Consider the following 20,936-nt stretch of genomic DNA (forward strand, 5'->3'; position numbering starts at 1 on the left):
CCACGGGAACGTGGGTGTATCCGCCGCCCCGCGCAAGGCCAGCGCCAGCAGCAGGGCTGGCAAAGCCCACGGACGGTGGGACAGCGGCTGACCCCGCCTCTCTGGCGCCCTCATGGTCCTCGCTGGAGTGGGGCGCGGCACAGTGTACATCTGGCGCCGCCGAGCCCTTGTTCGCCCACAGAGCGCAGCCCGGCTCTCCGCCCCACGTGCTCTAGCTCCGCTGCCAGGCAAGTATAGGGCCACAAAGGGCGGGCGGGCCAGCCTCGTCACGCCCCGCGGGAACCCCCTACTTCCACCCACCCCCACCCTGCCAGCTGACCCCAGTGCTGGGCAGGGCGGTTCCCAGCCCACGGGAGACCCCTCCCGGAACCGCCCTGGACTGAACCCTGGGGCGTGGCCGGCACCAGTGTGGCCACCCATGGAGGGGAAGATGGTGCCCACGGACCAGATCCTGTAGGGCTCGCTCAAAGTGATGAACACTTAGGGTGCCACTGTCCACACTTTTATTAGACCCCACCCTGAGTAAGAGCAGGCACACAGCTCAAGCAGCAGCACTCACAAGCCAGCCACAGGAAAATCTCCCAGAAGGAGACATCTTCCAGGTGACCCACCCGATCTTCTCAGGGGTGGGCTCAGATGCCAAGAGCCACAGCTCCCATCTGTCTGAAGCCCACAGTGGGCCTGGACAGGCCAGTGTAGAGCCATGTCAGGAGCCTGGAGTCTCCAGGGATGCTCACTGGGGCTTTGGCCAGAAGACCTGTGTGAGGCTCTGCTTCCTGGTGGCAGCAAAGCAGGCTGGACATGTCCTAGAGCCCTGTGGAGACAGAGGCCGCTAGGCATGCCTGCTGGGCACTGCAAATGGCTGACAGTGTGCCCCCACCCTCCTTGGCAGAACACCCGCAGTGATGCCTGGTAGGGACCAGAGAGCCAGGCACCAACCTGGAGGTGCTGTTGCCAACAGGCCTGGCAGCGGTGCAAGTCACAGGAGAGGCACTGGAAGGTCACTGTGTCCTCTGCCCTGCAGCCTGGGCACGAGAAGCCTGCTGCAAGAGGCCTGCCTGAGTTTGCTGGGCCCACTCCAGTGCACCCCCAAGCCTGGTAGTCCCTGCAGCCCCTCCTATGGTTTACCATGGTCAGGAAGCCCAGGGGGCAGGCTGGGTTCCTCATGATCATCTGGTGTGTGTCTAAGGAAGGAGATCTTGCTCTGGATCCTTCTGGGTCTCTGTAACTGTGAAGGACCTGCAGATGGAAGTCTGGGCTGTCAGGTGCTTCCTCCTGAACCCCTGGGGGGCCAACAGGGAAGGGTGTAAGAGCAGGCTGCCAGACCCCCACCTGGTTGGGGAGCCCCACTGGAAAGTTCAGGAGTGGTGGGGCTCTCTTCCTGGGGGCCCAGTAGTTCTGTGCCTGAGGCAGGCAGGCCCATCAGGTCTGCACAGGTCTGCAGGAAGCGCTGCTTGTGGTGGGGACGCACGAACATGTTGAACCCTGTGGGGAGCTTTGTTCAGACTGAGCCCTTTCCTGAACACTGTCTAGCCCGGTCTACCCCCTTTCTCCATACCACCCTTGTCCCGCCTCACCCCCAGCAGGGATCACTTGCTTTGCAACAGGGGAAGGTCCTCGGGCCTTGCAGTGGTCAGTGCGGCCAGCACAGCCATCACCTTGTCAAGGTTGTCATCCTGTTTGTATGCCTTCAGTGCAGCCAAGAGCTGGCTGTAGCCTGTGGACCCCAGGGCCTTGCGGACATCTGCCAGATAGGCACTCACAGCAGACCGGCCCTGCTGTTCTACTCTGGACTGCACTTCTGGATGGCCGCAGGCATCTCCTAGACAGGTGTATACAGCATGGCTTGGGGACAGTGTTGGGGATCCAGAGTTCCTCTCACTTCTGCCTGCCTTTCCTCCCAGGAACTACTGGAGAGCCCTTCATGTTGGCTGGGACAACTGCAGGATGCAGAATCGAGTGTAGCACAAGAGACCCCCCCCACACACACAGTGCCCTTTAGCTTCGGGGATGACTGGTTCAAAGCAGCTCTTAAGCCAGACTATGACACCTGATCCTCTTACAACTGCAGACCTGACATGATGTCTGCAGGAGCCAGGTACCTGTGGGAGGTAGCCTGGTAGACAGGTGAGGCTTGCCCCGGTTCAGGTGCACTCCAGCATCTAGCTGCTTGGCCACCTCCTTGGATCGGTTCAGCTTGGACTCAGGATCCCTCTTTCCTGAAGAAACATGTTCCTGAGGACCTCAAGAATCCAGGACAGAAGGCAGGCCTGGCCGGGGGTGACCAGGACTTGCATCCCTCTTGGACCGGACACACAGAAGCCTTGGGCACCTGGGGAAGCTGCTAGACCCACTGGGAGGGGCAGGGCTTTGTCCCTCAGCTGGGGGCTGGGCAGTGGAGGACAGCCGAGGCCTCTCTGGGAAACCCTAGGGTGGACTGATCTTCAGCAAGCATGGGAGCAGGTGCTGTCACTCTAGATGGACTCAATTCTGCTCAGTCAGAGGCAAGAAGGGGGCAGACCGATGCTAGTACAGGACCATGACATATGACCCGAATTCCCAAATGCAGGTCTCTTGTGGGAGCCTGGACTCACCACTGCGCTCACCCCACAGGGACCCTCATCACCCCACACAGGAGCAGGGCAGCTGGGCCAAGCCCAACCACCCCAGCACTCCAGGTGTCCCCATTCCTGGGTCTGAGGCTGTTATCCCCATTGGGCCACTCACCACTGGGTCCCAGGGCTGGCAGTGCCTGCTGCCTGTGGGAAAGGCTAGGCTCTGGCCAGCTACTGCAGCCTTGACCAGTGAGCTGAATGCAGATGTCCTCAAACTGTTGTTTGTGGTGGGGCCGCACAAACTGGTAGAAGCCTATTGAGGAGGGTAAGTCCAGACTTGTGGACTCCATGCCCTTCAGCCACAGGGTTGGGGACCCTGGGGACCACTGCTTACTATCTGGCCCCTTCTAGGAAGTAGGAACAACTTTGGGCCCTAGTAGCCTCCTGCCCATTCTGGCAGCCCCCACCCACCCCATAGCTGTGGCCCTTTCCATGGGAGAGCCTTCTGCAGGCCAGGGCACCTTGGAGCAGTGTGTGCTTCTTGGGGTCTTCAGCAAAGAGGCAGCTGAGGCAGGCCATCAGTGCTGTGAGGTCATCGGAACTCTTGTAGACCTTCAGGGCCTGGGTAAAGGTGTCAAAACTAGCTTGGCTCAGTGTCTGCTTCACAGCCACCATGAACAGCTTGGCTCTCTCTTCCTGTGTACCAGGTGCTGGCTCCTCCTGATGAGCACATGGCCAAGGCCACTGTCAGGACTAGCCCTTTCCCTCGTGGCCCTGGGACAGTGCAGAGCCCAAGACTCCCAGGGACTGTCGGTTCCCCTGCCTGGTGAGGAATAGAGGGTAGAGGGTCCCTGGAAAAAAAGCTCCAGTCCTGGAGCATGGGTGGCCTCAAGCCTGATTGGGTCACACCAGAGGCAGCCAGGAGGCCTGCAGAATCCACAGGTACTCCTCCCCAAGGCAGGTGCAGCTACAGCTGAGCTCTGAAAATCAGCAGCTCATGGCAAGGGGTGTGCTCAACGGGCTCCTCCCTACTTCTGCATGCCTCAGACCCAAAGAAACCAAAGCAAAGATGGCACAGGCAGCCCCCACCTTGCCCTGCCCAGCCCAGCCCAGCCCACAGAGGGCCTAGCCTCTTAGCAGCCAGTACACTTCCTGCAGGCACCAGCCCTACCTGGGCACAGCCTGGTTCTTCCCAGAAGCTGAGGGATGTGGACAAAAGCAACCACACTTGGGGCTTTCCAGCAGGCAAAGGGGCTTCCTGTCTCAGCCTGTAAATCAGTTGCTTTCATCTGAGACTGGGGACATGCTGTACTGCCTCACACAGGCCAGAGCTACAACTCAGGAAAAGCCAGGGCCAAGAGGACAGTGGTCCACCATAGCTGGAAGAATCATGGATGGCTGCAGGCCCGACAGAAATGTGCCCAGGGACAGGGCCAGATTCTGGCTGGAAAAGGAAGATGAGCTCTCATGCCACTCACAGAAGGAACAGCAAACTCAACATCTCAGCTACCCGCAAAGTCCATTTCCATGGGTCTGCTCTGGCTCACACCCCTGCTTGGTTGGAGGCCACCCATGCAGGAGCCAGATTTCCAGACTGCATGAGTAGCCAGGGAGATTGCAGGGAGGGCTCACATACCCGGTAGCTGACCAGCCGGACCTTCTTCCTTCCTCCTCTCTGCTCATCAGCCAGCCTCTTCTCACACTGAAGGGACAAGGTAGAGCGACCAAGTGCCTAAAGGGGACACAGCTGTGGTCTCAACCCAAACCCTGAGAGTACCTATGGTAACCCTGGATCCCCAGGATCCCTGTAAGAGCCGGAACAGCCCAGTGGAGGAGGATGTCTTGCCAGAAGCCCATGCCATCTTCTGAGCCCACGCCACCAGTCCTCACGGCTTGCAGGTAGCAGTGTGTCACAGTAGCCACAAGGACAGTTTTGTGCTAACTGTGGACTATTAGCACAGGCTCAGTTCAGGGGCCTGCAGAGCAGGAATGGAGGTGAAGGAATGGCTCCCAGAAAGCAGGAAGTACGGAGGGGCTCCAAGTGCGGCTCGGGAAATTATGGGCTACAAGGCAAAAGCCATAGGGGAAAGGGGAGAAGGAACTCGGGGTCCCATTTCACAGACCATGACTTAAGAAAGGGCAGCTTTGGATGCAACAGGTGGCGGGAGGCACGAGACCTTGTGGACTTTGCCAGGCTGACTTGCCAGGGAGCCAGTGTAGTGGGAGCTGTCTAAGGGCCAGAGTACACCTCTGCAGGGGAGCAAGTGGCCTGGGGGTCCATTTTTCCACCTGCCCACTGGGAAGGGAACTGAGCAGTAAGAAGAAAGGTGTCAAGGCCAAATGGGTAGTCCTCAGGCATCTCCCCCTGCTGTAAACCACCTTCCCAGAGTTGGCCTCAGGTGCCCCAGCCTTTTGCTCGCTGTGCTCCAGGGCAGCCAGCAGCCCCATGGGCTTCCACTGGGCAGTGGCCGGCTCCTGCTCATACTCCACACACAGGTTGCTCTCTGGGTCCTCGGCAGCTGGCGATCCTGCAGGAGCATTCATATGGCAGCCAAGCTTACAAGGGGACCAGACTACAAGGAAGCTACTAGTCCTGCCAGGCAGGCTCCTGCCTCTGCCCTGTATGGTCCTCATCCGGCCCCACACACCTGCTGGTTTCTGCCTCAGGCTGGGCACATGCACGTCTAGACTTGTGGCTTTTCTGGTTGAGAAGAGGGGTCCAGGTGATGTGGTCACCTTGGCAGCAGCTTTTTCGTCACCCACACCTGGGTCCAGAGACTTGGGGACTGGGGTTGGCATCTGCACAGCAAAGGGTATGTGAGGCCTTCTTCTGTGGCTCCTTGGGGTGGGGGATACCCATCCCCACCTTGGGCAGAGTGTGGGGCACAGCCAGCTGGGCATTTGGGTGCTCACAATTTTCTGAGCAACACGGAAGAACTGGGCTACATCCCGGATGACATGGCCAAAGTTGTTGTACACTTTGATGTAGGGGCGCACCCAGGAGGGCAGCTGGGCTTTGGCGTCTGCATAGGAGAACCTGGAAGGGTACACAGCCGTCAGCCCAGTGTCCTCTGCTCAAGGGCCCGAGGCCATCCCTGCCCTGTAGCCCACAACACTGCACACAGGTCTCCAAGTGGAGCCATGAAGCTCAGACCCCACAGAGCCAGAGGCTGCCACAGCCTTCATGCAGGGGAAGGTCCAGGGCGTAGAAAGGGCCTTGAGCAGTGGGAGTATGCAGGGTGGCTAGGTGGAGCCTGTCAGTACCTGTGGTCACACAAGAAGATGGCCCCATAGTCATGGCGGTGCCTGATCACCCGCCCAATGGCCTGGTTCACAGCCCTGGATGCTTGCTGCCGGTACCATTCTTGCCCTGAGAGGAACTACAGGGCAAGGGTCTCAGCCACAGAGACCCCTGGTCACTGGGTCCTTGTTCTTTCCTTGCCCCTGGCCCTGTAGTGTCTCACCTGACCTCCAGCTTGGCTCTGGCCCCGCATCTCATCCAGGAACTGCATCTTGAGGACAACCCGTGGGTCCATGCGTGGTGGGTATGGGAGACCCGTGATGATCACACCCCGGCCATTTACATCTGAGAAGTCCAGCCCCTCGCTGGCCTAAGGACACAGACCCTGGAAGTGCCTGGGGGCAATGTGCATTCCTCTTCCCTGCTTGCTTCTACCAAAGCCTGGCACTTTCCTCAAGAGTCTGCCCATACCCTAACCCTACAGCCACCTCCCCTACTACAGGTAGGGGTAGAAGGAAACTCCTCTATTAGGCCAGGCCCTCCCTAGCTCCCGGAACCCCATGACCAACCCTCCCCTACTCAGAACCTACGTCTTGCCTCTCCTTGGCCTGGGCCAGGGCCCAGGAAGGCCCATAGCACACTCCCTCATTTGTTTGCTCCATGTGGGGCCCAAGGCAGGTGTGGGCCTGTGCCCCCAGGGCCAAGTCTGCTGATGAGCCCTGACCCCTACCAGAGGCCAGGCAGGGGATGAGGACTCGCAAAGGCCTCACCTTGCCCCGGCACACAGCTAGGAAGGTAGCCCCACTAGACCCAGGGGAGGTGACACGCTGGTAATAAGCATCAATAACCTAGAAGGAGAGGACGGTTACCCTGAGCTTTGAGCCCCAGACCCTTCCTCAAGTCATGATGATCCCACATCTCATCCTGAGATGAAGGCATCATCCCAGCCACACTGACCCACATGCAGCACCCAAAGCTGTTCAGTGTTTCCCCGTGAACATGGGGAACCCAGGGTGAGGGTAGCAGGTAGGGCATAAGGGTCAGCTCTCATTGTAACCATGTCCAAATGCTTGCAGCAACTTTCTAAACAGCTACACACCCAGGGACCGGGGGGAAGCACAGGCCCCTGAAGAGGCAGCCTGGAGCCAGCCAGAGCCCTGAGCCAAGGATGGGGGCCATTCCAGGAGCCTCAAGGAGCTGCGGGGGCAGCATGCCCAGAGTCCAGATTGAGCACACAGACCTCAGAGAAGTTGCCTTTGCTCCTGGGCTCCACAAACAGAGGTTTCAGCGCCTCCATCTTCCTGGCCAAGTCTCGGGCCTGAGGAAGGAGTCAGGATGCGGACAGGCCAGTCATTCCACCCATCAGACCTGTGCAAGCTGGGGGCCTCCACAGCCTCCTATGTACCCTGGCACTGCCCACCCACCCTGCCCAGACACCTGGCCTCTCTGAGGTGCCCTGCCCAAGAGAACACACAGAGGGGAGGGTCGTACCCGCCAGAATGCCAGGCTTTTCTCCATGACAGGGTAGGAAGGGAAGAAGACTAGGAGCCCATGAGGCACTACACGGGCGATGTTGCCTGGAAGCACAGGGCTGGTCAGGACAGGTGCGGGGCATCTGCAGACTTCCACCGGCTCTTGGGAAGAGAGACTGCGTATGCTGGCCCCAGTGGGACAGCTGGGGACGCAGGCTTCCCTAAGGAGACAGGCTCCCATGTGGAGCACACTTACCCAGCGTCTTTCCCAGAGAGGACAAGCACTCCTCAGAAAACCTGCTCAAAGCCAGAGTGGTATTTACTGTAAGTCCCAGGGCTCAGCCACAGGCCCCACCCCACTTCAGTGTGGTCCCAAGACCAGAACCCCTTACCGCTTGTCAAATGCAGAGCTCAGCTCTGCTCCATCGGGGCCTCGGGGGATGACCCCCACCCAGAGCTGGTGCTTCTCGATGACGTGTGGGTTCTCCAGTAAGACTGGGAAGGGGCTAGGACAGACCACGGGCGGCCCCTCAGGTCTGGGACAGCCAGAAACTTGGCGTATAACCCCGGGCCAGCACGCCCCACACCCAGAACGTCCCCAGTACTCAGCCCATACATCTGCATCTCCAGGGCGAAGGAGGAGAGCGGGGCCAGTGTGCCGCTGGTCAGGATGAGGGTGCGGACGCCCTGGCAGAGCAGCTCCCGCATGCTGTGGCCCGGGCTGAAGCACCAGTAGCTGAGTACCTTCCCTGCAGGGCAATAGGGGTGAGAGATGGACTGGGATGACAGCATCACCTTCCCCACCCACCGGCAGCCACGGGCCCAGAGTGCAGCAGTCAGAATGAGTTCTGCCCGAGATCAAGCTCGGCCTGCAAGCTGGACCCCTCCATGAGGGTTAGGAGTCTGGGAAGCAGGACAGAGGCCCAGGAGAATGCTAGGTGACTCCTAGAGAGGGGTTAGCCAATCCTAACCCCAAATTTTTGCAGAAATGGTGACATGTGGCACAGGGCTCAGAGCCACTCTGCCAAAAGCACATAGGAAGGAAACTATTTGACCTCCTGACATTCCAAGCACAATTGCAAAAGACAGAGACACAGCAAGTTCCCAGACTGGTCACGTCAGCATCAAGCAAGGTCACTGGTTCAGAGGAAGCTCATAGTTCCTCACAGTGCCTGGCTGACTGGAGCGCGGCTACCGCCTCCAACTTGCTCCAACGATCTTCGGAAGTTCCAGAAATTAAAACAGCACCAGTAGAATGACCTTAAACAAGACTCTAAAGGCAGGATCAGGCGCCAGCAGGGACAAGGGCAAATTTCCTGAAAAAGGCAAAGCCACATTTTCAGGCCTGAGGAGTTTTGTCAATCTTGGGAAACAATCTGTCCTGCTCAGGGCTGCCTTGCAAGAAGCAGTCCACCTCAATGAGCTAATTTCCAAGAAGCACTCTACCCAGCAAGGGCTAGTTCTGAGAAGTCATATGATTTCAGAGGTACAAAAACACTACTTGGCCTCTTCTATCTGACCAACCCACAGGGCTCCTATGGCCTCATAAATGCTGTCCCCAGCCTCAGGAAAGACACTTCCTGAAGGAAGAGGCCCTGTTGTAAGGCCACACCCAAGATTAGGCTGATCTTTCCCAGCCATTCCCTTTTCTTCCCACTAGGCGAGGCACACTCAAACCCCATCCACACTTTCTCCAAGGCAGCCTGTGGCCTGAGTCAGCCAGCAGCCAGAGAAAGAGTGGTCCACAGAAATAAAGGGCACAGAGATGCCCAAAGGCAAAGGCAGTGCTGTGAGACCCCTTGAGAGCCGCACCGGACCTGCAGGTGCCTGACCTAACAGCTCCCAGGAGCTTCAGCTGTGAAACCACACTCACTGTTGGCCACCAAAGCTAAATAGCATGTGGGGTCGGTAGGACTGGCTCCACTCAAGAACCCCAGTGTTCCAAGATCCCAGGCTCCAAGGCCCCATATGTGCAGCCCCTCACCAAGCCCACACTAAGACACCAGGATGCAGGAGCCCTGGAGGCATAAGAGAGGCTTGAGCTCAATGCAGGAGCTTGGACATGAGCTCGGTGCCTAAGGAGTGGTCTTCTGGCAGTGTGGAACAGGACCTGTAGGGCCTCATCACAGTGCTGGCTGGACTAGGGACGAGAACAGGTCTGCGCTGATCAACCTTGCCTAGGTGAGTGTCCAGGGAGGGGGAAAGAGTCTTGGCTCACAGGATGTCAGGCCTCCTTTAAGCTCTCTCTGACTTTCAGAGGGCAAGTGAGGCGGCCATAGGTGTGCCTGGCCCAGGGAGTGGTGGTGCTGGGTTTGCACTGAGGCCAGGCAGGGGAGCAGGACCTTGCTTCCTAGATGCAGTAGCACTCCAGGCATCTGACCGCTGAGCTGCCCTCCGGGGTCCAACGTCAGGATGTATGTGCACCTGGAGGAGGAGCATGTACAGGTGTGCTGAGGCCCTAACTGGGTCCTAGAGGCAGCCCCAGCCCTGCCCTCATCCTGGAGGCGTCTCCCACCTTATAGGACTGTGAGATCCCAGGGCTTCCCTCAGTGGGGTCCATACTGAACACAATCTGAAAGGCAAGGAGGCAGAGCACATGGGTCAGAACCTGAGGCAAGAGCACAAAGCCTTTTGTGGTGTGACAGGGAAACTAAGGCCTCTTGGCCCATCACAAAGGAGTCCTAAGGCTACCTTGTCTTTTTCTGAGTCACCCCACACTCGCCCACATGCTCAGGGGCTCACCTAGCCCTGCTATCCAGCCTGACAGCATCCTCCAGCCAAGTGGCAGAAGCTCACACCTGTATGTCTTCTCCCACTTTCAGAGGCAATCTCTGCATACCTGTGAGACTCCCCCTCCAGCCAATGTAGCCACCCTCCCTTTGTGCCCCTTAGAATCGCAAAATAATCTGGAAATGCAACACATCACAGTCAAGACCACACAAGATTCCCACAGGACATGAACAAGCTGACACCAGAGTCTCAGGACAACAGCAAATAAGAATGAGTAGTAAAATGACACCAATGACGGAAGCAAGGTGGAGCCTAAGGACAGCAAACATCTGACTTATGCCAGGAAAAGGTAGACCTGTGCCCCCTGCATCCCTCAGAGAGACCTGTAAACTGATTCAAAGCCTAGGCACTAAGCTAGACAACTCCACATAAAGCTGGAAACCAGAGGAAACCAGCTGACCAGATAGGTCAGGAGACACAAACCATGGGACAGACGTCTTTACCATACGAGACTTGAACCCTCCCAAAGATGGAAAAAGACATGCAGAAAGCACACATACTGCCTATGGCTCAATAGTTAAGATTTATGAAGAGCCCTGCAAACCAGTAAAAACAAAACAAAACAAAATTAACACAAAGGAAAGGCTCACAGAAAAGGAAGGGTAACTGGCCAAAACGTATACAATGCTCACTACAGGGAGGGCAAGAAACTGTGGCAGGGTTTGCTTAGCAAACTGGCCACATCAGTGCAGTCCACTGGCTTCAGAGCACAGGGACAGGCACAGCAGCTTCCATAGGACTCCCACTGGCTCCAGGAGGCACTGCCCCAACAGTGAGAAATGGGAATCATCCACAGGAAAACAGAGAGGAAACTGAGCTAACAGTCACTCTGCAAAGTACACTAGGGACTGAGACAGTACAAACAGACCTTATGAACCAACAAGCAGGTTCTCAGCAAACCAGAGAATCCAAGGCTGCCCAAAGTGAGGACATGCCACGGTATGCCATGCACACACTGCTGGAGCCGAAGCATCTGTCTTTGGGGTGCTGCATGGGTATGGGTACATGCACGCGTCTGTGTACATATACACCTGTGCACAGCGTGTACAGGTTATGTACCTCAGAGAGCACAGTCTGATATGAGCACAGTCTATAGCTATCTTCACTGCAACCCACACAGCGTAGGGTCCAAAGCTGGGGAGAGCAGTGGGAGATGATGAAAAATGGGAAAACAGCAAGAAAGAAAGCAAAATTATGCTTTATAGCTGGGACCAGGTGGAACCATAGCCTGATGAGCTGAGGGCCACCTGGCATCCAGTGCTCTATTTTAGTGTAGGAAGGCGGGTTACCACTGCCACAGGGCCCACGGGGGTCCAGGCTGGACATGATTGTCTCGAAACAAAGATACATAATGTAACTGTCTCCTGGGGCTGTGCCATCCAGGATCTAATCTGTGGAGGAGAAAGGAAGTAGGGGAGAGAAGGGCCATCTTCAGGCTTCACACACCAAGCTCTGCATTTTACCAAAGCCTTGGTCTGCAGAGACAGACACAACAGAAGCTCATGTTGGGGTGGAGGCTCCAGGAGCGGCCCACACACATCAAGGGTCAGGTAGGAATCTTACACATGGCCATGCTGCCTCATCTCTGGGGATCATGGGGGACCCCATGGTGACCTGTTCCCTGCACAGGATGCCTGTCAGCACTGCCCACCTTCCTTGAAACCCCACTACCGCGCTCGCAGATTTCATCACCACTTAAACTGCACATCTCCAAATGCATGTCCCAGCACACTGCCCTTGGTGAGAACCCTGAGGACACTGTCTCCTATCTGATGCCCATTCGGCCTGGCTGGCCATGCTAGGTAGTCCCTGTGCCAGCCTCCAGAAGCACCAGGGGGGACCAGCTTCCCATCTAGGCTGGATGAGTGGGGCCTCAGTGTTCTCTCAGTGGCATTTCTGCTTCTGCACCGGCACCTGCTCCTGCAGGGCTTCATCAGCAGGCTGTTCCCCGCACACCTCGGTCATAGGCTGAGACCCTCTCTCTGACGCAAACTGTGAGGGGGACTGGAGTTGAGGAAGTCCGGCCCACTCCTCCCTGTACTCCACGTGGGCAGTCTAGAGATACCTCACTCCCTGTGGACCCACCTGCCTCTCAGAAAAGGACAGAGCTCCCTGACCCTGCTAGGGGCCTCATAATAACCATGAGCTTCCTGAGGAATGCACAGCAGTCAACTCACTTTTAAACTTAAAGGACAGGAGCTGCCGTCTGAACTTGGCTCCATCTCTGGATGACACATCACTTGGCCCTGAAACACCTGAACGGGTTTGCCAAACGTGGAGAAAGGAAGAGCTCTGACAACCCTTGGTGATTAAGAAAACAGCACTGACATCTGGGCAGGACAAGGCATGAAGGGAAAACCTCGCCCCACTCTTGCGTGCGTGCTGAATGCCTACTGCCTATCTGACTTAGTGAGCAAGGGGCAGGGGCTCCATTCTGAGAAACTCAGCCCCACTTTCTGCACGTCCTACCTCGGACTGGCTTTCTGTGGCCCGAAAAGGTCCTGTGGCAGCCCTGTGAGCACTGCCCAAGCTGCACACTCACGTCCTGGTGGGAGTACCTGGCAACTGCAAGGTGCTCAGGAAGCAGGTGTGAGATGAGCAACTCATTAGTCACAGTCCCTCCCTCAAGGGCATGCTAGTGAGGATCTGGCCAGCCCAGCACCTCCAGGGCCAGGCAGGGGAGCTATCACTGGCAAAGAGCGGCAGCCAAAGGAAATTGCAAACCAACAGGGTGACCTGCTTTGGATTCAAGGGATTTTTGAGGAGAAACCTCCACTGATGGGAAGGTGGAGAACCACACTGGCAGATACTGGCTTATCCACTGGAGCCGAGGAAATGGCTCAGGTGGGCCAAAGGAAGACAGCTGGACCTCACACAGAGTGGGAGAAGGGTGCTACTAAACTGCACATTATGGAGCAGGAAGAGACCTGAGACCAGTCTGTCTTGCTGTCTCTTTCCCTCTTCCAGTGACTCCACAGTCACATTTCTCTCTCAGTCAGAGGCTTCCATATTCCTGCTTTCTTCAACAGGAGTGCCCACAGCCACCCTCTTCTCTATCAGGGACTTCTACAATTGTGTTTCTCTGTGTCTTTCAGGGTCCTCACGCAGTCACGTTTGTCAGAGTTCTCACACAGCCAAATCGTCTCTGTCAGGTGCTCCCAGTCACACTGTCCCTGTCAGGTGCTCCCGCAGTCACACTGTCCCTCTGTCAGGTGCTCTCAGTCACACTGTCCCTCTGTCAGGTGCTCTCAGTCACACTGTCCCTCTGTCAGGGGCTCCCGCAGTCACACTGTCCCTCTGTCAGGTGCTCCCAGTCACACTGTCCCTCTGTCAGGTGCTCCCAGTCACACTGTCTCTCTGTCAGGGGCTCCCGCAGTCACACTGTCCCTCTGTCAGGGGCTCCCAGTCACACTGTCCCTCTGTCAGGTGCTCCCAGTCACACTGTCTCTCTGTCAGGGGCTCCCGCAGTCACACTGTCCCTCTGTCAGGGGCTCCCAGTCACACTGTCCCTCTGTCAGGTGCTCCCAGTCACACTGTCTCTCTGTCAGGGGCTCCCGCAGTCACACTGTCCCTCTGTCAGGGGCTCCCAGTCACACTGTCCCTCTGTCAGGTGCTCCCAGTCACACTGTCTCTCTGTCAGGGGCTCCCGCAGTCACACTGTCCCTCTGTCAGGGGCTCCCAGTCACACTGTCCCTCTGTCAGGTGCTCCCAGTCACACTGTCTCTCTGTCAGGGGCTCCCGCAGTCACACTGTCCCTCTGTCAGGGGCTCCCAGTCACACTGTCCCTCTGTCAGGTGCTCCCAGTCACACTGTCTCTCTGTCAGGGGCTCCCGCAGTCACACTGTCCCTCTGTCAGGGGCTCCCAGTCACACTGTCCCTCTGTCAGGTGCTCCCAGTCACACTGTCTCTCTGTCAGGGGCTCCCGCAGTCACACTGTCCCTCTGTCAGGGGCTCCCAGTCACACTGTCCCTCTGTCAGGTGCTCCCAGTCACACTGTCTCTCTGTCAGGGGCTCCCGCAGTCACACTGTCCCTCTGTCAGGGGCTCCCAGTCACACTGTCCCTCTGTCAGGTGCTCCCAGTCACACTGTCTCTCTGTCAGGGGCTCCCGCAGTCACACTGTCCCTCTGTCAGGGGCTCCCAGTCACACTGTCCCTCTGTCAGGTGCTCCCAGTCACACTGTCTCTCTGTCAGGGGCTCCCGCAGTCACACTGTCCCTCTGTCAGGGGCTCCCAGTCACACTGTCCCTCTGTCAGGTGCTCCCAGTCACACTGTCTCTCTGTCAGGGGCTCCCGCAGTCACACTGTCCCTCTGTCAGGGGCTCCCAGTCACACTGTCCCTCTGTCAGGTGCTCCCAGTCACACTGTCCCTCTGTCAGGGGCTCCCGCAGTCACACTGTCCCTCCGTCAGGTGCTCCCAGTCACACCGTCCCTCCGTCAGGGGCTCCCCCAGTCACACTGTCCCTCTGTCAGGGGCTCCCGCAGTCACACTGTCCCTCTGTCAGGTGCTCCCAGTCACACTGTCCCTCTGTCAGGGGCTCCCGCAGTCACACTGTCCCTCTGTCAGGTGCTCCCAGTCACACTGTCCCTCTGTCAGGGGCTCCCGCAGTCACACTGTCCCTCTCTCAGGTGCTCCCAGTCACACTGTCCCTCTCTCAGGTGCTCCCAGTCATACTGTCCCTCTGTCAGGGGCTCCCGCAGTCACACTGTCCCTCTCTCAGATGCTCCCAGTCACACTGTCCCTCTGTCAGGGGCTCCCGCAGTCACACTGTCCCTCTGTCAGGTGCTCCCGCAGTCACATTCTGAGATAGTAACAGTGTCTCTGTCAGATGCTCCCAAAGTCACACTGTCTCGCTGTGACGTGTTCTCTCAGTCACCCTGTCTCTCTGTCAGGGGCTCCCGCAGTCACACTGTCCCTCTGTCAGGTGCTCTCAGTCACACTGTCCCTCTGTCAGGTGCTCGCAGTCACACTGTCCCTCTGTCAGGTGCTCCCAGTCACACTGTCTCTCTGTCAGGGGCTCCCACAGTCAAACTGTCCCTCTGTCAGGGGCTCCCGCAGTCACACTGTCCCTCTGTCAGGTGCTCTCAGTCACACTGTCCCTCTGTCAGGTGCTCTCAGTCACACTGTCCCTCTGTCAGGTGCTCCCAGTCACACTGTCCCTCTGTCAGGGGATCCCGCAGTCACCCTGTCTCTCTGTCAGGGGCTCCCGCAGTCACACTGTCCCTCTGTCAGGGGCTCCCGCAGTCACATTCTGAGATAGTAACAGTGTCTCTGTCAGATGCTCCCAAAGTCACACTGTCTCGCTGTGACGTGTTCTCTCAGTCACACTGTCTCTCTGTCAGGGGCTCCCGCAGTCACACTGTCCCTCTGTCAGGTGCTCTCAGTCACACTGTCCCTCTGTCAGGTGCTCTCAGTCACACTGTCCCTCTGTCAGGTGCTCTCAGTCACACTGTCCCTCTGTCAGGTGCTCCCAGTCACACTGTCCCTCTGTCAGGGGCTCCCGCAGTCACATTCTGAGATAGTAACAGTGTCTCTGTCAGATGCTCCCAAAGTCACACTGTCTCGCTGTGACGTGTTCTCACAGTCACACTGTGTCTCTGTCAGAGGCTCCCGCTGTCACACTGTCAGATGCTCCTGCAGTCACACGATCTCTCTGTCAGAGCCTCTCACAGACATATCTGTTAGGAGCTCCTATACTTTTGTCTATCTTCATCAGGGGCTCATAGAACAGGGCATTCACAAGGCCCCCATCTGTCTTTCCCCTGAGAAATTGCTCAGTAAGTCACTTGTCTCCAGATATTCCCTGGTTTGAGCCCATTTGGAGCTGCTGGGCCTGTCTTTAAACCAAGGGGTCCTGCCCAATCCTGAAGGATGTTGGCAGGGATAAGATGCTTCTGGCTTTAGCCTAGGTGCTATACCTGGGTGTGTCTGGCCACTGGACAGCCAAGTATGACTTCCCTTAGAGGACTACAGTGGGTTCAAGGCAGGAGGAAATACTTATGAGTTTGCTAACCAGAAATATGTGGTGTGGGACCTTTGTCCAGTCCCCACAGCTCCTGCCCTGACTTCTATCAGGAAAGGAGATATTTCTAAGTTCCTACCTGGATGATGTCCATGAGCTTCTGCAGCCCAGCTGTATTGGTGAACACTCCGGCACCTGCAGGGGCAGCAAGAAACTGATATCCACACCACATGTAGGTGATATTCACCCAGACCCCATAGGACCAGGAGCCAGCACGACCACATGGCCAACCTCCACCTCACACCTCCTGGGGTAATCAGCTTCCCCGCTAACCGAGTGTCAAGTATGGGATGTGCTAAGGGAGGGCAGTGGGCCTGCTCTTCCTAGAATGTCAAAGAATAGCCAGAGGGGACAGGATCTCCAGAAGAGTCTTGGAGATAGTCTGTTGGACTCAAAAAGGCTATTGTCAAGTGAGTGTAGGAGCTACCTGCCTTCAGTGCCCAGGAGCTCAGAAGACTCCAGAGTCCTGCATCTAAAACCACCCCAAGCCCGCCCAGCAGAAAGGGGTTTCACAGGTTTCAGCCTGGGATGATGCAACCCCCTGGGAACCCCTCTGGGCCTCACCACTGAGCAGAAATAGGATCCAGGGTAGTATGGGGAGGAAGCTGGTGGAAGCCACAGCTCAATGAACCCACCTAGGCCTCTCGCTTTTCCTCCTTTAAGGGGAACTACCTGGGACACACAACAGAAAGAAACCCCTGACAGCAAAGCTGGAATGTGCTCCACTAAAGAGCCCAAGGGCCAGTCAAATAGTACAAATGCCTCAGTGTCCCAGTCAAAAGGAAAAGCCCAACAGGCCAGGCTCCTGCTCGTAAGGGAGGACAGACAAGACAGCAGGCTGCCACACAACTGTGTGACCAGTGTTGTCACACAACTGTGCTGGCTGCCAGCCGAGGGCACCCCTGCTGGCACCCGTCTGCATAAAAGGGGCTTACATGACATGCCCCCAACTTGAACCAGAGACTCACGTCCTGCCAAGTGCTGGATGATCTGGTCCAGTGATTCCAGGATGCAGACCTTGGACTGAAATGTTATCTGGGCCTCAGCAAACAGGTTGAAGATATAGCTGACAGAGAGAGAAAAGAAGCCAAAGCTTGGCCAGGGACCAGGCTTGCAGCTTTGGGAATCTATAGGTGAGCAGCTTTTTAAGAACAAATGCTGAGCTCTTTAGGATTGACAAAAGCAAGGTGAGAGGACTCAGGACCCTTCAGATGTGGAGATAAGAGTGGGTCCTGGCACGACAGCCACATACCAAGCAGAAGACCAGGAACTTGGGCCAGGGCCACCATGGGGTAGAGGGAGGGTCCTTGGAGCCTTCCTGGGGCTAGGGTTTCTGAGTGGGATTCCCAAGTGCTTTGGAAATAGACAAGGATGGGGTTCCTGGAGGGGAATCCTGGGATTTAGCACAGGACAGGGCAGGCAGAGGAGCCAGGCTGGAGTCCTGAATGTCAAGCTGAGGAACGAGGCTTCGTCTGCAAGAACTGCAAACCTGCAAGGGTCAGAGCTCAGAAGAACAGACCGGCTCAGGAGTAAGGCAGGTAACCCAGGGCCCTTAGGACACACTTTGCCCTTGGTCCTCAACAAAAGCAGGCCTGGTCACAGTACAGCAAGCAATTAGCTGTGTGCCCAGGAGTGCTGTCACAGTGATAGTCGTCTGCCTTCAAGATGGCGAGTTTTACTGGCCTAGTTTGCTAAAAACCTGGGTGTCCTGGACCCCTAAACAGGTGGTAATAGCACCGGTTGGGTACAGAGAGAGCCTCATCTAATGAACTGCCAAGAGTGGGAGCAAACAGCCGCAGGACTGTGAGAGTACGCCGTGACGCCCAAGGGTCTCACTGACCATGGAAAGCTGCCAACCCTCCTGCAACAGACCCCCAGTAGGTGAAGTCCAAGGCCTGCGTGGACACCAAGGCCATAGTCACCCACCCTAGGCAGGGTCAGGGCGTCAGCCTTTGTTCCTTACCTTCCCGGCTTAGTGATACCGCTACCATCTCCGGGTAGCTGGACAGCATCGATGGCTCCCTCCAGGTGAAGAAGGATCACTGTGGGTCAAGGAAGTGTCAGGGGCAGGCTCCAATCACCCAGAGGGGTGACGGAGAGTGGCACTTACTCTTCAGCTTGGCGATGTCTTCCAGCTGCATGTTTAGTCCTAGGTGAGAGAGCAGCACACACACGATTGTGCTTCACCCCCGAGAACCAGGATTTTTATTTTTTAGACGGGTTCATGCTAAGTCACTAGTTGCCCAGGCTGGGTTCAAACTTGTAATTGATCTTCTGGCCTCAGCCTCCAAAGTGCTATATCACTACACCACACCCACCTAACCAGGGGTCCTTTGAATTTCTTCAGGAGTCCTTCTTCCCCCGGAGCTGCCCATGTATGTAAGCTCTGAGGACTGCACTCCCACGTGGGCATGGTCCACCAGGTGTCAGCCTGGCCCTGGGCGGCATGTAGGTGTGCCAGTGAGAACAGCTCCAGAAGGTTCTGAAGGCTACACTGACTAGGTGGCCAGGACAAGCATTCTGCATCTCTACAGGCACCCTGCCTGCTAAAATAGATAGGGACGAGAGGCTTCTAACGAAGTCTTCAAAATGTTCAGAAGCCAAAAGTATTTGTCACAAAACAAACTAACCCATGGAAAAATCTCAACTTGAAAGAGAAATGGCAACAGATGTCAAGACCAGGATGGTAGAATCTGACAAGGATTTTAAAGCACCCATCATAAAGGCGCCCCAACGAGCAATCACAAACTCTCTTGAAACAAATTAAAAGTACAAGCCCTCAGCAAAGAAATATACAGGGAAGAACCAAGTGGATATGTAGAACTAGCAACACAACAGCCAAAATTTAAAACTTAGTGGGAAGACTCAAGAGAAGAAGGGCAATGGCAGGAAACAACCATAAAATTTAAGAGACAGAGTTATAGAAGCCCATAAGCACGCTTGGAATCCTAGCACTCTGAGGGAATGAGTCAGAAGAATCACAAACTCAGATCCATCCTAGGCAATTAACTCAGCCAGACCCTATTTACAAAAAAACAAAGAGTTGGAGATATAGCTCAGGACAAAGGCCCTGGGTTCAATCCCCAGTACCAAAACAAAACAAAACAAAAATCATGGATTTATGAGCCGGGCACAGTGATACACATCTATAATCTCAGTTATTTGGAGACCAAGTCACAGGCCAGCTCGGGTAACTTCATGAATTCCTGTCTCAAAATAAAAATTTTAAAGGGATGGGAATGTAACTCAGTGGTAGAGTACTTGCCTAGCAAGCCCTGAGCTCATTTCTTAGTACATTAAAAAAAAAAGATTTATATATAAAATAGTCCACACTGAAGAGAAAGTAGACTGAAAAGCAGAGTGAGTAGAGAGGCCTAGCATACAAGTCAGAGTCCTTTAGGAAGAAGAAAGAGTGTAGGACTGAAAAAGTGTCATAAGAAACAATGCATAACAACTCTCCAAACCTGATAAAAGAACTGCACATTCCAGAGGCTACACGAGGCCACAAAGGGGAAACCTAGAGGGCCCTCACCAAGACAGCCTAACCACTGAAAAGCACTGGCAAAGACAACCTCGAGTCCATCAGAAACAGTTCAAGAGCAAGGGGCCACTCGGTGGGGGTGCACTTCTCATCAGCACAGGGCCAGGGGAAGGCACTTCGAGTGCTAGCAGGTGAGCGCCGTGGCACAGGGTTCCACGCCCAGCAAAGACAATAACCGTTAGAGCAAAGGGGAAACAGTCTTAGGTGTAGGAAAATGAAGAGTCTCTCACCAGTAGCCCTTCTCCAGAGGAACCAATAACCACACCATAAATATATACAATTCCCCCTTTCCAATTAAAAGAAAAAAATTAAAATAATAGAACTGTTGGAGTCTTGCAGACAGAAAGGAAGTAATACCAGAAAAAAACCTAGAACACTAGGAAGGAAGAAAGATCAAAGGAGTAAATAGTTGGACAGTTTCTAGATATAATTCTTTTTTTTTGTCTTCGACAGTACTAGGGATTAAACTCAGGGCCTTATGTATGCTAGGCAAGCAGTACACCAGAGCTACATCCCACCTCTTTATAAATTTTGCCTAGGCTAAGTTGCCCAGGCTGGCCTTAAACTTGTGATCCTTCTCAGCCTCCATGGTGGCTGGGATTACAGGGATGTACACACCTGTTTTGTTTTGTTTTTTTGATTGTTTGATTTTTGTTTCTGAGACAGGATCTTACCATGTTGTCCAGGCTGGCCTATAACTCTTGAACTCAAATGATCCTCCTGTCTCAGTCTCCCAAGGAGCTGGGACTACAGGTGAGTAGCTGGACTACAGGAACATACTACCATGTCCAGCCGAACAGTTCTCTTTATAACTGCTTGAAGATTGTAAGCAAAAATCACTGTATCATCTGGTTAGTTCTCTGTATATAGAGGTGTACAAATGAACTATCCTAAAGAGGAATCAAAAGACAGATGTGGAAAAGAAACAAACTTCATCACATCCTGAAAAGGACGACTGGATCAGTGTTTGAAGACCTACACTGATGTGAACAGCTGTGGTCTCAGAGATGGCAGCCTAGGGCAAAGACCACTTTTGGAGGCTATGGCTGTGACCAAGGAGCTCCTGTGATGATGATATCCCTTTTCCTGCTCTGGTGGTATTCCCCAAGGTCTTCCTAATTAATCAGTGTGCTCATTTGTGAGGTTTTCTGTACCCATGCTTCGCTTTAAAGATAAAAGGCAAAAGGGCTGAGGGTTTAGTTCAGTGGTTTTGGTGCCTGCTTTGAAAGTGCCAGGGCCTTGGTCTTGGTCCTCCCAGCCTCCAGAATTCTCTTCTCTCCTTCTCCCCTCTCCCACCTCCCCTCCCCCCCCCCCCCC

General features: G+C 55.4%; 2 protein-coding genes across 10 annotated transcripts in view; both read right to left on the reverse strand.

Annotated features, from left to right (window-relative positions):
- Tnfrsf6b (TNF receptor superfamily member 6b) overlaps window positions 1–114 on the reverse strand; it is a 1,460-nt gene extending 1,346 nt beyond the window's left edge. The window contains exon 1 of the mRNA XM_010633423.3: window positions 5–114. Coding sequence (XP_010631725.3) covers window positions 5–114 — 110 coding nt within the window. The remainder of the gene's footprint in view (window positions 1–4) is intronic.
- The window catches only part of Rtel1 (regulator of telomere elongation helicase 1), a 42,195-nt gene continuing 21,265 nt past the window's right edge, over window positions 7–20,936 (reverse strand). For 3 of the 9 annotated variants that reach the window (XM_010633354.3, XM_019208836.2, XM_033767185.1), the window contains 26 exons: window positions 18,189–18,227; window positions 18,042–18,120; window positions 17,047–17,144; window positions 16,158–16,213; window positions 9,784–9,840; window positions 9,611–9,692; window positions 7,885–8,017; window positions 7,661–7,774; window positions 7,525–7,565; window positions 7,288–7,373; window positions 7,037–7,114; window positions 6,567–6,644; window positions 6,020–6,166; window positions 5,820–5,935; window positions 5,469–5,592; window positions 5,204–5,354; window positions 4,935–5,083; window positions 4,192–4,287; window positions 3,077–3,275; window positions 2,728–2,868; window positions 2,103–2,219; window positions 1,598–1,822; window positions 1,333–1,485; window positions 1,129–1,239; window positions 940–1,043; window positions 7–814 (listed from right to left, as the gene is read on the reverse strand). In XM_010633354.3, the coding sequence (XP_010631656.1) occupies window positions 734–814; window positions 940–1,043; window positions 1,129–1,239; window positions 1,333–1,485; window positions 1,598–1,822; window positions 2,103–2,219; window positions 2,728–2,868; window positions 3,077–3,275; window positions 4,192–4,287; window positions 4,935–5,083; window positions 5,204–5,354; window positions 5,469–5,592; window positions 5,820–5,935; window positions 6,020–6,166; window positions 6,567–6,644; window positions 7,037–7,114; window positions 7,288–7,373; window positions 7,525–7,565; window positions 7,661–7,774; window positions 7,885–8,017; window positions 9,611–9,692; window positions 9,784–9,840; window positions 16,158–16,213; window positions 17,047–17,144; window positions 18,042–18,120; window positions 18,189–18,227 (2,855 nt within the window). In that variant the 3' untranslated portion in view covers window positions 7–733. Of the gene's footprint in view, window positions 815–939; window positions 1,044–1,128; window positions 1,240–1,332; window positions 1,486–1,577; window positions 1,823–2,102; window positions 2,220–2,727; window positions 2,869–3,076; window positions 3,276–4,191; window positions 4,288–4,934; window positions 5,084–5,203; window positions 5,355–5,468; window positions 5,593–5,819; window positions 5,936–6,019; window positions 6,167–6,566; window positions 6,645–7,036; window positions 7,115–7,287; window positions 7,374–7,524; window positions 7,566–7,660; window positions 7,775–7,884; window positions 8,018–9,610; window positions 9,693–9,783; window positions 9,841–16,157; window positions 16,214–17,046; window positions 17,145–18,041; window positions 18,121–18,188; window positions 18,228–20,936 lie in introns of those variants that run through there. The other 6 variants (XM_010633357.3, XM_010633356.3, XM_010633355.3 and 3 more) reach the window with 6 other exon arrangements.

The sequence above is a fragment of the Fukomys damarensis genome, unplaced genomic scaffold (genome assembly GCF_012274545.1).
Source record: "Fukomys damarensis isolate Sample0158 unplaced genomic scaffold, DMR_v1.0_HiC HiC_scaffold_22, whole genome shotgun sequence".
Taxonomy (NCBI): domain Eukaryota; kingdom Metazoa; phylum Chordata; class Mammalia; order Rodentia; family Bathyergidae; genus Fukomys; species Fukomys damarensis.